The sequence below is a fragment of the Pseudochaenichthys georgianus genome, chromosome 14, assembly GCF_902827115.2.
Source record: "Pseudochaenichthys georgianus chromosome 14, fPseGeo1.2, whole genome shotgun sequence".
Classification (NCBI taxonomy): Eukaryota; Metazoa; Chordata; class Actinopteri; order Perciformes; family Channichthyidae; genus Pseudochaenichthys; species Pseudochaenichthys georgianus.
Genome location: NC_047516.1, coordinates 19,430,289 through 19,444,558, shown reverse-complemented (window position 1 = coordinate 19,444,558; position 14,270 = coordinate 19,430,289). Strand labels below are relative to the sequence as shown.

At 37.3% G+C, this 14,270-nt stretch overlaps 1 protein-coding gene across 2 annotated transcripts; it reads left to right on the top strand.

Annotated features, from left to right (window-relative positions):
* Positions 1–1,134: 1,134 nt before the first annotated feature.
* Positions 1,135–14,203, top strand: LOC117458722 (complement factor B-like). Of its 2 annotated transcripts, none has more exons than XM_034099354.1 (18): positions 1,135–1,248; positions 1,539–1,742; positions 1,828–2,013; positions 2,107–2,283; positions 3,043–3,129; positions 3,365–3,504; positions 4,950–5,097; positions 5,204–5,332; positions 5,844–5,954; positions 6,706–6,840; positions 7,514–7,623; positions 10,565–10,697; positions 10,885–11,023; positions 12,044–12,120; positions 12,983–13,086; positions 13,212–13,341; positions 13,512–13,561; positions 13,711–14,203. In XM_034099354.1, the coding sequence occupies exons 1-18, from the start codon at positions 1,191–1,193 to the stop codon at positions 13,888–13,890; spliced, it is 2,298 nt and encodes a 765-aa protein (XP_033955245.1). In that variant the 5' UTR covers positions 1,135–1,190; the 3' UTR covers positions 13,891–14,203. The 2 variants fall into 2 exon arrangements, with proteins under 2 accessions (XP_033955245.1, XP_033955244.1); XM_034099353.2 differs by having other exon boundaries at positions 1,536–1,742.
* Positions 14,204–14,270: the final 67 nt, after the last annotated feature.

The following is a 14,270-nucleotide window of genomic DNA, read 5'->3' as shown; positions in this document are numbered from 1 at the left end:
TACTTTTGGTACTTTAAGTATATTTTGATGCCAATACTTTTGCACTTTTGCTTGAGTCAAATTTTGACTGCAGGACTTTTACTTGTAACAGAGTATTCCTACTCTCTGGTACTTCTATTTTTACTCAAGTACAAGATCTAAGTACTTCTCCCACCTCTGATAACATGTCACCAAATGTTAGTTGGAAGAAATACAGACGAGTATAAAAGGGTCTACTGGCTGTGTAGTTTATCCAGAGGGTGGCGCTAGAGATGAGGCAATTATGTCACAGGGTTTATGACCTGAGATGCATAACATTTTATAAAAGAAGAATAGAAGAATTGGAGGATGAAACCCTCGTTATTTGTGTCACACAGCAAAATTGTACCTCTGCATTTAACCCATTCTAGTTCTGAACTAGTACTCATTGACAAAATACCACAATGTGATGAAAAATTACCATAAATGGTACCACAAATAACTTTGTAAATGCTATCCACTGCAGACCTTTAAGTTTGAAATATATTTATTTTTCACTGACTGACTCCTCACAGTGTTTGAAAATCCTAACTCTGATGAACAGATTAAGTAAAATCAAGTAATTCAAATGACGGAGTCATGGCGAGTTAAACCACTCAGGTATAACTGGCTGCTCAATCAATACCTGAATCAATGTGTCAATGAATAAAGCTCAACAGTGCCTGTGGATTTTGGGAAATGATGAAAGTTCGGTTGATTTCACAACTATTTTGTTATTTTGTGCAACATCTGATTGTGTGTGTACACATAGTGGAAAGACCAAGGATCAAAAGTCACATATTTTACCTTTAGGTTGTTGAAAACAGAGGGATTTAGACTACAACGCTCAGCATGAACAGATAACCTATACTGCATGAATTGTACTTAAATCTTTCAGGAAAAGTCTCAAGTAACAAACAAAGATAATGCATTATTAACCAGGCTTATTTTTATTTCAATTGTAACTGAAGTGTTTTAATCTTTCCTGATAAAGTCACATTTCTGGGAATTCACAAGTTTACTGCGACACACGCTATTGATTTCCTTTTATTTGTCATGAAGTTAATAAGTACCATCATGATCTTTTCTAAGCAAGTCCCTCCTTTTGAAACTACCCTGATATTTTAAAAATAAATCAACAGTTCCTGTAAAATCCTTTCATTGTATCGGATTGTTCTGGTTCAAGGTTCGTCATGGGATTTGCAGTCCACTGCAGTTGGCTTGCTGCACTTTTATGTCTCCACTTTTTCGGTGAGCTGCTTTTATTTCAAAAGATACATATTTTACATGTTATACTGTGTTTTCAAATGAAAAATAAATATTTGAAATAACTTTCAAATCCAGCTGAGCTTAGAGTTTTTTTAAAAACATTGAGGCAATTATTCACAACTGAGTTAAAAAACAATTCCATGTATTTGACAGCTAAAGGTTCAAAATAACAATAATGAATATGGTAATTTGAAATGTAATTTGAAACTACTGCCATAAACAGTTATCAATATTATATATATATATCAGTATTTTTCTCTTTTTTTCAGGAGGCCAGGTTTGTTGTAATTGCTCAGAGGAGAACATGGAAATAGAAGGAGGTCATTACACACTGACCAATCAGCTGCAGAAAGGGAGCTTGTTGATCTACCACTGTCCCGAGGGCTACTACCCGTACCCCGCTATGACCCGCCTGTGCCAGCATGATAGCAGCTGGGTGATGGCGCCCAAGAAATTCAATCCTCAGAGATGCAGGGGTCAGTAATGTGATGCTGCTGTTTCTCACTCCTGCTCAGACTCTACAGTACATGATAACTCAGATTATTTCGTTTTGTTTTGCAGTTGTTGAATGCCCCGACCCAACTGTGATGGAGTATGGAGAAGTCTCCCCACCCCAAGAGAAGTACTTTGTGAACAATGAGACCACGTATGAGTGCTACTCTGGATACACAATGCGAGGCTCAGCCAGACGTGTGTGCTTACCAAATGCGAAGTGGAGCGGCTCCACTCCCATCTGTGGCCAGGAATGTAAGTCCTGAACAGACATCTACTGCTCATTGGGTTGTTTCTTCACGGGTTGAATGTTTTATGACTTATCTTCTGTGTTTTTTGTTACCACAGCAGGACACAAGTGTGCTGATCCTGGTATCCCAGCTGGCGCTTCAAGAGCAGGGAACATATTTGAAATTGACGACACGGTGAAATACAGCTGCAACAGCGACCTGTTTTTGGTCGGGTCCCGTGAGCGAGTTTGTTTGGAGAACTGCCAGTGGAGTAACAAAGAGCCAGCGTGCTACTGTAAGACAGAAACCTACAAACTGATATCTTGATTAACTGCATCTAACAGAAACTGTACTTTATAAATACTGCATCGTATATGTTGCAACATTCATGAAGCCATGACTTAACTTCAAATCCATTTACACAGGTGTATGCCCTTAAAACTCAAAAGTCAGGATTAATGTGCAATTTTGATTTACCAATCTCTCGGTATATATACAACTGATGAGTCAGTCTCTGAGGTAAACAATAAGTTATCTGTATGCTTACATGAAATATTGAAAGTCACCTCATGTCCACACGAAGATGTTCAAACCTGCACCTGGCTGAGATTATCAACATGTGAAGCACAAAAATACGACATAACAGCCTCAACGCAAATATTCAGCTAGTTCTGGGTGTATATGTTTTTTTCTCTTTTTGGCCCGTCCCTTAGACTATAACAATAGAAGCGTGAGAGTTACATACTGTAGTGATGTCACTATGTTACGTAAGTAAACAAAGGAATCCAATGGATGCATTTAAGGCATGTGGGAGAGAAACTCCCTCTGCAGGGAACTTTGGGATTTTAGCCTTTGCAGACCATTTGCACAAAAACCTATAACATACTACAGGAAATGGAAAACCCCAGAACGTATAATAGGGACCCTTTTAAACTACTGAAGACTGAACCCCAGTGTCTATGGTGATAGGCGAGCACTTTTACCTGCTTTGTTCAAAACATCACTTCACTTTGTAACAATTATTACAATCATCTGTTTAATTTGCTTCTTGCAGACAAACACACCTATGACACTTCATTGGAGGTTTCACAGGAATTTGGCAGCTCTATCAGGGATAGACTCACCACTTCAGAGTCTCTCAGTAAGTATGAGCTATGTCTGATAATTAACATTATTTAAAAGCTATGCTAGATGAGTTTTTCGGCCATTTTAGCATTATTTTGTTAATAAGGTATATAAGCTCCATCAAAACGTAAATCTAATACCTTTGTTTTAACAATCTAACACTGTCTTCCATTTAACTATAGATGTAGAAATGAATAAATATGATGGTGGTAGATTGTTTGTATGGCACAATAACCTTTCTTGTGGTTTAGATGATACACAGTCGGGGAAAATGATCAGGATCTCCAAAAATGGGACGCTGAATATTTATATAGCAGTCGATATTTCTGAGAGCATCGAGGAGGAGGATGTCGAAAAGGCGAAAAAAGCCATCATAACACTGATCAGAAAGGTAAGAAACAAACATCCATCCACTTGATTTAAAACAAATATGTTTTATTCATAATGATATTGTGACAGTATGTGTCAAAAGTTTTCACAGAATCGCCTCACTAACTCTACAATATGCTGAATTTGCATGCAGACAGCAACATTGTGCTGAGATGTGAGAATATTTTCGCTGATTGTGGACTCAGTCTAAAGGAAGCGCATGCAGTGAACGTACAGATTGCTGTTGATGGATGCTGGCAATGGATTTACTGAGATGTTAAAAACGTGCTGTAAATATGGCAGTTAGTGTGACTACTCTGGACATTTGATCAATCACTTGGACTCAAATGAAATGAAATGTCAGAGTTTTTACTGATCATGGCAGAGTATTACTGTATTATTGATGGGTCGTAAATGTCATGCAGATACTATGAAGCGGTATAGTATTATGTTCCACAATGCTCTTCCTGTAAACCAGGAAGTGCTAGCTTATTCGGATCAAATCAACAGCAATACACCACACTTGTTGTGCCCTATTTGAATAGATTAAGATACAAGGACTTTGGGATGATGAATTGCATTTTAGATTAAAACCATAATTAGGGAAAAATTGCGCTTTTGAAAAACTATTCGATTTCATTTTGAAAAAGTAAATACTATTTTTAAAAGAAGCAGAGTGACCTACGATTCATAATAATGCACAATGAGTGTTTAATATATGAACTGGATTGTCTCTTCTGGTTACAATATACATGTATAGGATATATCTTTTTTATACTATTATTTATTTTACAATGCATCATTACCTTATTTAATGTATTACTCTCTGGGTCTCCTGCAACAGGGATTTTTTTTAACACAGATTTTCTCCTTCTTAAAATTATATTATTTTCTTGAGCTGCATTGGCTTTTTAAATGTTGTGCATTTATTTATTGGTTTAATTAGCAGGGACAGTGTTGTAATTGTGCCAGAGTAAAGAAATGTAATGTTACTTCTTTAATACTATGTGGGATAGTGGATTTAATTTAATTTAAAATCATAACCTGAATCATATTTCTGGTGTGAGATATATGAAGCCTCTTACATTTTCTGACACACACTTAGAAGCACATTTGGCACAGTGCCCACAACACATGTACAAACATTATGCCTCCCCATTTGGCTTCCATCACAACAGCCCATTAGCAGTACATTTCATTATGAATTACACATCATAATCTTGACTGATGCTCCTTGGCGCGAGTCCCTTGGCTTGCTGTCAGTGCACACTACGGGATTCTCACTGCTGATAAATGAATCAATTACTCAACAAAATACCAACCATAAGCACTTTCATACATAAAGACGTGCACAGTAACAGATGTAACATATTTCACAGCTCGTTGAAAAGTTGTTTATAAAGTTGTGTACAAAATGTATACAACACTGAAGATAGTTTTGACCTGATTTGCTTTTTGTCTCCACAGATTTCCTCCTTTACCGTGAATCCAAACTATGAAATTGCCTTTTTCTCCTCTGAATTTTATGAAGTTGTCAACATTCTTGATTTTTTTAATGAACAACAAGTTGAACGAAGCACCATCATTAATATAGTGGACAATTTCAAAATCGGCCGTGAGTAAAGTGATTGTAAATATTAACATATATCAAAATACTATTATGATACACAGCTTGACATGTATGTTTTCTTGTTTGTGTGTGTTTGTCTTTTGACTCAAAGAAAAGAACACAGGAACAAATCTGAACCTCGTATTCAAGAATTTCCTGGATAAAATGGCTTTTATAAAGCAACGAGTGGGAACAGAGAAATTTAAAGAACATCACCACGTCATCATCTTATTTACAGACGGTATTTCCAGCTACTTGGTATATTTAATTGTGTTAGAGATGAACATTTGCTACCTTGCTAAGAGTTGGATAAGAAGATTGATTCTCCTCTAATATCTAATGCAATCTTCTCGACTAATACCTTTAATGTTCATCAATTCAACACTTAAAAAGGACATATAATGCTAATTTTCAGTTTCATATTTTTATTTTGTGCCTCAGTCTGCTTTGATTGTTTAGCTGGCTCTGTGGGGGAGTGTGTGGGGGATAAACACTTTGAGATGGGAGCCTTTGAAGACCATTTACATGCATTAAAACCTATATAACACACTACAGGAATAAGAAAACCCCAAAAAGCATAATAAGACCTCTTAAACTTTGTTCCTACTACTCCAAAACAAGAATTGATAGGCAATCAAATCAGCACTAATTTAAAATAAAATATTTTATGCATTCCTATATAAGATCATGAAGCTAAATCGAGTAAAAAAAAGTATTAAGCGCTGTACTTCCTCTGGTTTCTTTCATTGCAGGTGCGTATAATATGGGCGGATCTCCTGTACCCACAGTGGCCAGAATAAAAAATATGGTATACATGAACCAGACTGGTGAACAGGAGACTCAATCAAGGGAGGCATATCTGGGTGAGTTTCATTTTAAAACATCTAGCCACACACACATGCTATATTGTCTGTAACATTTATTGATATATGATAACCCAGTGCTGAGGAGTACATGAACTAAAGTACAGCACTTTTTAAGGTTTGCTTTTACTCCATTACATCTCAGAGGGACATATTGTGCTTTTTACTCCACTACATTTATTTGACACTTGTAGTACGTTTTGCACAATAACATGATGTGTTAATATGATTTAGACACTACTTATCGACCCGGTATTATTATAATGAAACACTTTTAAAAGAGCCATTCTACACTATTAGTACTTTTACTTTTGATACTTTAAGTACATATTGTTGATAATACTTTAGTTTTACTTCAACGAAGACATTTTAACGTGAGTATAGACCGTGGTATTAGTACTTTTTACTTAACATGTCATGCTTTTCCGGTTATTACCTGTCCCCTTGTGTGTTATGAAGGTTTTTATGCATGTAAACGGTCTGCAGAGTCAAAACCCACCGAGCCGTTAAAGGCAGAGAGTGAAATTCAGTGAATATACGTAGTTTACAGAGATGCTGTATGAGAAACCAATGTGAGTTTGGAAAATTGCACAATATAAATCTATTCTAGTAGACCTCAACAATGGAATTATGATCAGTGGAAATGGCCATGACATGTCTCCTTTAAAGGATCTGAGTATTTATTCCATCACTGATGACACCTAACACAAAGGTTTTCATTTACATTGTTCTTTTATTTTTTCTGTTACAGACATTTATATTTTTGCGACTGGAAATAACATATTTGATGAAGACCTGCAGCCCCTCGTAACAGGGCTTGGTCCAAAGCACTACTTCCGAATTAAGGCATTTGACGACTTACAAGAGACCTTTGATCAAATAATTGGTAAGTTATCTTTGAAGAAGGTTGAAGGAATATCGTAAAACATTAATTTAATTTATATTTGTTCAACATCTATGTATCTCTACCCTCTCATTTGACATAAAAGAGATATATCAAAATATATATATATTTTTTTATCAACATTGTTCTCTTGTTTCCTTAAGTACTTAAGAGCAGGCAGAAGAACCATCACTCTTGATCTGTGCCTATATATGATACGTAGCTCTACACAGCTGATGTTGCTCATTGATTTTGCTTCACCCATTACATATTTACAGTGGTGGAAACTCACAAAGTACTGTACTTACTATTATGCTCATTTTCAGGGTCATATTTGTAATTTGTGCCTCTACTGTGACATGTCTACAGTGTATGCTTAATGTTCAAAAAGCTCTTTCATTTTCTCATACTGCCTGTGCTGCAGCACCTATTTTCACCCTCTGTCTGAAACCAGAGCCCAGTCTGCTCTGATTGGTTATTTTACAGCAGTTGTGACGTTTTAGGTGCATATTTTTGATACAAAATGATATCAACTGATTAATTATTATGTATTATAATGGACGGAGATACCCGACAGTATTTCTAGATCACTGTTTTATTAGTTTTACTCAAATATAACATCTGAGTACTTGTTCCACCTCTGTATATTTACCATAAATGTATTTTTATCTTCCAGATGAAGAAGAGGTTAAGGGTATGTGTGGTCTTCACAAGGAGTATGCAAAAGTTACAACTTCACGAGAAGCAAGGTACAAGTATCCATGGTGGGCGTCCATTATTATCCAGGTGAATTTTTACTGTATGTTACCATAGCAAACAATAACATTAGGGCATTAGCCTTTTCCTCCCACTAAGTAAAAATTAAATAAAAAGGGAACGGTGGGTGGGGGGGATTTTTGTTGAATGATATCGTTCATGTTCAAATAAGTATAGCGTTTTGTTGTAAAAAATATTTATTCTGTTTTTGTTTAAAATATATATGGACATAATACATTCCAAGTGTAAATATACATGTATATCAGTGGCGGTTCTAGAACATTTTACATGGGGTGGCAAGAGGTCATGCAAGGGTGGCATGGGAGGGCGGACAGTACGTGGTATTTACTGTATATAACCTATTTATTGTTAATTCATGCCCTAACACAAGTGTTCTTAATGCACAAGAGAAACAAGGTGTTCAGACAAACAATCGGGTGCCCTTTGAGTCCCCCAAGCTTACTTCAATAATTTTAAATGAAAGGAAACTACAAAATGTATTTTAAAGCAATGAATTAATGGAACAGGTTGTTTTGCATTACAATGTAAAATTAAATATATATTTTGTTTTTAAAAAATTGGTTGTCTTAGTAGTAGACAGACATATTTGCATGTCCTTACTAAGCATTATTACATATTAATTTAATGTTAAACAAATCAAAATTGGCAATTATCCCAAAATGTTGCTGCTAATATAATCATATGCTTGTCAACTTTAACTGATCAAAAAGAAATTCTGAAAAAATACTTGAATTATCTATGAAATTGCAATATTGTCCCTCAGTTTGTTTCAACCCCGTCAAGCCATACCATTTACCCTCCTATTAAAATAATGGATCAGTCCATGTGTGATCTGCATCTGCATTGAGGGAATTACATCACAAAAGTCTTCTGAAGAAAAGATGGCAAAGAAAAGCAATGTCAGTTTCTTCTCTTATTTCAGTTTTTGTATTTTCAGATTAAGATTGACATGCTCAACATTTCAACTCTGTTATATGAATTAATAATAGTAAATAATTGTTTATTACAAAATAAACAATGGTTTTGCAAAATATTACAATGTTGTAATGTCCTTGACTTTCATGTGGTGCCATATCTTAGCTAAACAAGGTCTCAGGCCTACTTTTTGTCAAAAACTTCAACCCTGTTACATTTTTTTCAAGGACATTTCTAGTAGGACTAATTATTTATATGTTGTGCCTGATGTGGGAAATAAGTAGTCCACTACCAGATGTTATGACCAAACATTTTGGTTTCATTTTTCAAAGATATAAAGACCCAAAAGGCACCCGATTCAGAGAATACTCAGAATTCTGCTTACTGTAAGTACAGTAAAAGTACTTAGTTATAATTAAGTACACAAATGACATCACCCATCTCTTAAGAGAGCTAAAGGTGACCTGTGCAGCAACACATTTCAATATGTGTCAATACTAAGAGCTGCTAGATTGAGCTGCTGTGATGGAATATGTAAGGAAAATAAGAACACACCATGTGGTCCAGCTGGAGTCTCATCTGCCTCCTGATCCCTGCCTCTGTCCCTCTTTCTGATACTTCATCTTTATTCCTCACATACATTTCTTCTTCTTCACTAATGTCTTCATCTCCTCCTCTTCCTCCTGCTCTGACACTCCTGGTCTCTTCCTCTTCCTCCTGCTCTGACCCTCCTGGTCTCTTCAGTGAACTCTCTTTTCCTTTTTCAGTTCGTCCTGATTACTTCTCAGATATGTCTTTTTGTTGTTGTTGAATCACTCCTATACTCTGGCCTGCAAGAGTCTACTTGTGAAAAACACTGGTACAAATGCTTGTATAAATTTACACGTTAGGGCCATGTAGCCTAGCTAATAAGTAGCATATTGTAGCGCCAGGAAAAGGGAGTCGGAGGCGGTGTATTCAGAACGGAGTTCCAATCTTTATTATCCATTTAGTTATAGAGAGGTCAACACAACGTCTGCTCTGCTTAACGAGCTAGCAGGAATTAGGGCTAACTCTACAGGTGTTCCCACTAAAAGGTCCGTGTGGCAACACAATAAGAGAGGTGAATTATGTCCAATGACGTGTCACCACAATATCATAAATATAACATCAGAAAGTATTATCAAACGCACACAGGCAGCTGTGTTTAGATCCAGTTTTTACGGTAAAGGATGTATCCTGGTTTGATTGATCTGCCTCATTGCTGCGATGTGTAGTTTACGTGGATTTAATAGTAGGCCTACTACCGCATAGTTTAGCAAAGTGATCGATCTCCCAGCTAGCGCTGTCTGCGTAGCATTTTGTAACGTAACGCCCCAAACAGCGCCCTTCTGTTAAACGCTATCGATTCAATCAAACGGCTGTGTTTTATAAATATTTAGTATCAAGCTCTCGTCTTTAGTAAAAACAAAACTAGTGAAAGGGGAAATGCTCCCAGGGGAAGCTGATCCATAGGTGCTGAGACAGCTCGTTCCCTCTCTGCAGCTGTGTAAGCCGCGGTCTGTGTGAACGCCGCTAGGCAGTATAATGCAGGGCCGTAGCTGCGTTTTTAACGGGCCTAAAATGATATTTAAAATGATTCACTTTTGACTAATGTAATGCTTGTTTCGTTGCTTGAGAATCTTGTGGAAATAGTGTAGGTTTGTTTTAGTACAGTTTTAGGGAAACAAAAGTTAGGGGGGCAGCTGGGGGGGAAATAATCTACAGTGGGGGGGCAGCTTCCCCCCCTTGCCCCCCGTATATCTGATGTATATATATATTATATATGTTGTATTTATACAAATTAGGTTATTTTTAATTAATATTAAGGTACTCGGCTTAGTCAATCCCAATAAAGCTTGACCTACAGATGTAGAATTACATAAAAAACAACCCATATCGAAAGATATCAGTCGATTAAATTGAAAAACATTTGTGCAGCCACCACGTTGTCCATGTTTTTGTTGTTTTTTACACTAGACTATAATAAACATTAATTGTCCTTTTCAATCTTAAGAATGAAGGTGTTTCAAGGAAATGCCTCGGCTCTCTGGTGAACCCTTACTTTGTCTTGACCGCCGCTCACTGTTTCAAATTTGGAGATGAACAGAAGCATGTCAAAGTTCAAATTGATGATGGACAGGGCAGAGGTAATGATAATCGTTTATTTAATGTCTGTATGGTTACTCATGGTCTCTTTTATTATCACACTCACTTATCTGATTTAATGATGCTTTAGCAGTTTACAAAAATAAGTGTCAAAGTCTTCAGTTTTTGACTCTCTAACTAAATGTATCTTGTATCTACTACTCATACTTGACTGTGTGTCTTTTACAGAGAAGAAAGTGATCAACTTCAGACTACACCCAAAGTACAACATTACCGCTAAAAAGGACAAAGGTGTGCTGGAGTTTTATGACTATGATGTGGCTCTCATCCAACTGGAGGAGTATGTTCAAATCTCCAGTTCTGTGAGGTGAGACCCTAAATACCATCTTTCACCGTACACTTGGATTTCATGTTGCATTCACTGTCCTGCCCGGGTTTTTTTAAAGATCCCATGCCATTTCTACTGATCATAATTCCATTGTTGAGGTCTACTAGAATAGATTTACATTGTGCAATGTTCCAAAATCACATTAGTTTTCTCATAAAGCATCTCTGTAGTATGTGTATTCACTCTGTCTAACACGCCTTGTTGGAGCTCCTGCCCCCCCTATAAGCCCACTGTGCTCTGATTGGCCAGCTCGCCCACTCTGTTCTGATTAGTCAACCACCGTTACAGCTGAACATCAGTGTTTATGTGTTACAATGGCGTTTGTTAGCAACCAGAAAATGACACCAGTAATGACAAACAGATGAGAATGCTGCGTGGGGTGTGGGTGACGTGTTGGCGGGACGTTGCAGGGCTCGCTCGTCCGCCCTGTGGGGCTCGAGGAGTGGACAGTGTGAGCTGGATTACTGGTGTCGTTTCCTGGTTGCTGCGTGGGGTGTGTGTGTGTGTGTGTGTGTGTGTGTGTGTGTGTGTGTGTGTGTGTGTGTGTGTGTGTGTGTGTGTGTGTGTGTGTGTGTGTGTGTGTGTGTGTGTGTGTGTGTGTGTGTGTGTGTGTGTGTGCGCGCGCGGAGCTCTGTGGATTGGTCCACATCTGGATGTAGTGACGTCAATATGCCCCGGAAGAAAAAAATGGAAAAAGAGAAATCTCCAACGAGGCGTTCTGGGGCAGCACAGACAGGTCTTTTCTGTGTTAGAGTTTTACTCGCTACAGGGTGTACTTTGAGGGTTTGTGACTTTGCAGACCATTTACATGCAGAACAACCTACATAACACACAAGGGGATGGGTAATAACCAGAAAAGCATATGATGAGACCTTTAAAATAAATTGGTAAAATTGGTACATTTGGAATAGGCTTACTGCATTTTTAGAAATATATATTCTGTATCAGAAGTTTGTAAAAACATCCTCTCCATGGTGCACTGTTTTTGTTGTCGTTCAGACCTATTTGCATACCTTGCACCCAGGAGACCAGTGATGCTCTGCAACTGGTTGGAGTATCTACCTGCAAGCAGCAAGGTGAAGTAACCAACATACTGTAACAAGATAATGGCATAATTTCCTGAGTAAATTCATTCAACTTTTACTATGTACCAAAATGTACCGTTCGCTAGGCCTCTCACCCCTTAGTTATTGTTGCAATGTGAAGAAAACGGTAGCAGAATTTCTGCCCAAAAATCATGTTTGAAACATTGGGCTATGTCAGAAACAAATGTAGGCTTTCTATTTATATCAAGCAGCCGTCAATACTGTTAAAAATACCAACACTCGTTAGCAGTTAGCTTTACTGTAGCTAACTAGCTAATTAAGCTAATAACACCAACATGCAGTCCTTAGATGACCTTTTGAATGTTTCCAGCTCACCACAAAATCAAAAGTAAATATTGGTACTCTTACCAGAAGTGCAATTGCTCAATTTGGATTGTTTTGTGTGTGCGTCGGTTGCAGAGTGTTTTAGGTATCAGACTCTGGTCCATGAGCAGTTTAATGATTCCTTCTGCTGAGTGAACTATTTGTGGGTGGTAGAAAGAAAACAGATCCTAAATGGAACCACTCACAACAAAATATGTGGATTAGTTTAAGTGAGCAGGCTATGATTCCTTTATATGGACATCGTTGTTTAGTTTTCAAGTTTATTTTTTAGCTTTGAGCACCAAAAGCAGAGTGCCATCTAGTTCCCTTATATTCAGTGAAGGCAGCCATCTTGACAACTTAAAACACTTTAGATGGATAAATTGCACTACATGTTTCCCCCCGCTCATAAAATATGTCATACAGTCATCCCCTGTCAATTGAGTTGCCTTGCATTTGAAATAAAAAATATCCACAGTCTCAGCTTCACTTTAATGTCCTGTACTGTTTTTGTGTTTTCTTAATACAGAGGAGCTGCTGCTAAAAAATGATATTGAAAGAGTCAGTTTCCTGACCAAGAAGACTGAAAGCTTGGTTGTTGAAAAAGATGCCCACGTTAAGCTTGGTGGACTTGTGAGTTTACTGAGCTCGGTTGTGCTTTTTGTGTGTGTAATTGTGAGCTTTTTTTTCATTACTTACTCTAAACTTTCAAGTCACTTTGACCTGTGGTTTTACTCTACTCTTAATAACCAATGCAGAGAGATAATTGCATCAAGCATGCACTGACGGCACCTAACATAACAGCGACTGATCCAAAGGTTGTTGTGACGGATAATTTCCTGTGCACTGGAGGTCTGAATCCTTTCAGGGATCATCTGGCATGTAAAGGTGTGTTTCTTCTATTACAATTTATATCCCTGCTTTGATGGGAGCTGCTAGTTATCCCAAAAACCGTAATAGGGCCTCTTCAAGCTCTTCTCACCAACGCACAGTAACTTTGAATTGTACCCACACACAGTAGTTAAGCAACTAATCAATTCACATTATTGTTGTGACAGGTGACTCAGGAGGTGCTGTGTTCAAGGACTATGAGCAGCGTACGATACAGGTACAGTCACGTCTTTGTTGTGTGTGTATCCAACACTTTAACAAAAAGCACCAAAAGTTATGGCAAATTGAAAATGAAACTCCATGTTAAACACTGAGGTAACATAATTTGAGTTCATGTTAACTGTCTAAAGTGAATTTCTCTCACAGGTTGCGCTGGTCAGCTGGGGAACGAAGAATCTGTGCCAGTCGAGGAGCGTTAACGTCGAGTCGGATCAGACCTCCAGAGATTTCCACATTAATCTTTTCAGAGTTGTCGATTTCCTCAAAGAAATCCTTGGAGATGACACACAGAATGTATACTCAACACTTGAGTTTTTGAAAGACTAAAATGTATTTGCATACTGTAATCAGTTTTGCCATTTCAGTAATATGTTTTGTTTGTTCAAACACACTGGTTTATGTGATTTAATCTTGTTTTTCAGAGTGTGCCTTCAAAATTTAAAATATGTAATATTCAGTTAACCTTTTCTTATCAAAAGCTACAAATACAAATACATACACGCACTCGCTTATTCTCAAATTGCACAATTACAATCACTCAATTAGTGATTAGTTATGCTGATCTGTAGCCTGTCATCCTTATTCAATATTGTCATGGTCAACCAGGATGTAAATCAGTTAATAAATCACTATAAACCTGTCTTGATTTTTTTTTAAGAGAGACCCTGGATCTGGGATTATAGTCTTTACAGTGAAACAACTTAAAT

Excerpts from the sequence above, each read along its gene's own strand:
- LOC117458722 (XM_034099353.2), top strand. The coding sequence starts at position 1,191 with ATGGGATTTGCAGTCCACTGCAGTTGGCTTGCTGCACTTTTATGTCTC. Across the intron at positions 13,342-13,511 it reads GGATCATCTGGCATGTAAAG|GTGACTCAGGAGGTGCTGTG; the intron begins GTGTGTTTCTTC and ends TTGTTGTGACAG. Across the intron at positions 13,562-13,710 it reads ATGAGCAGCGTACGATACAG|GTTGCGCTGGTCAGCTGGGG; the intron begins GTACAGTCACGT and ends TTTCTCTCACAG.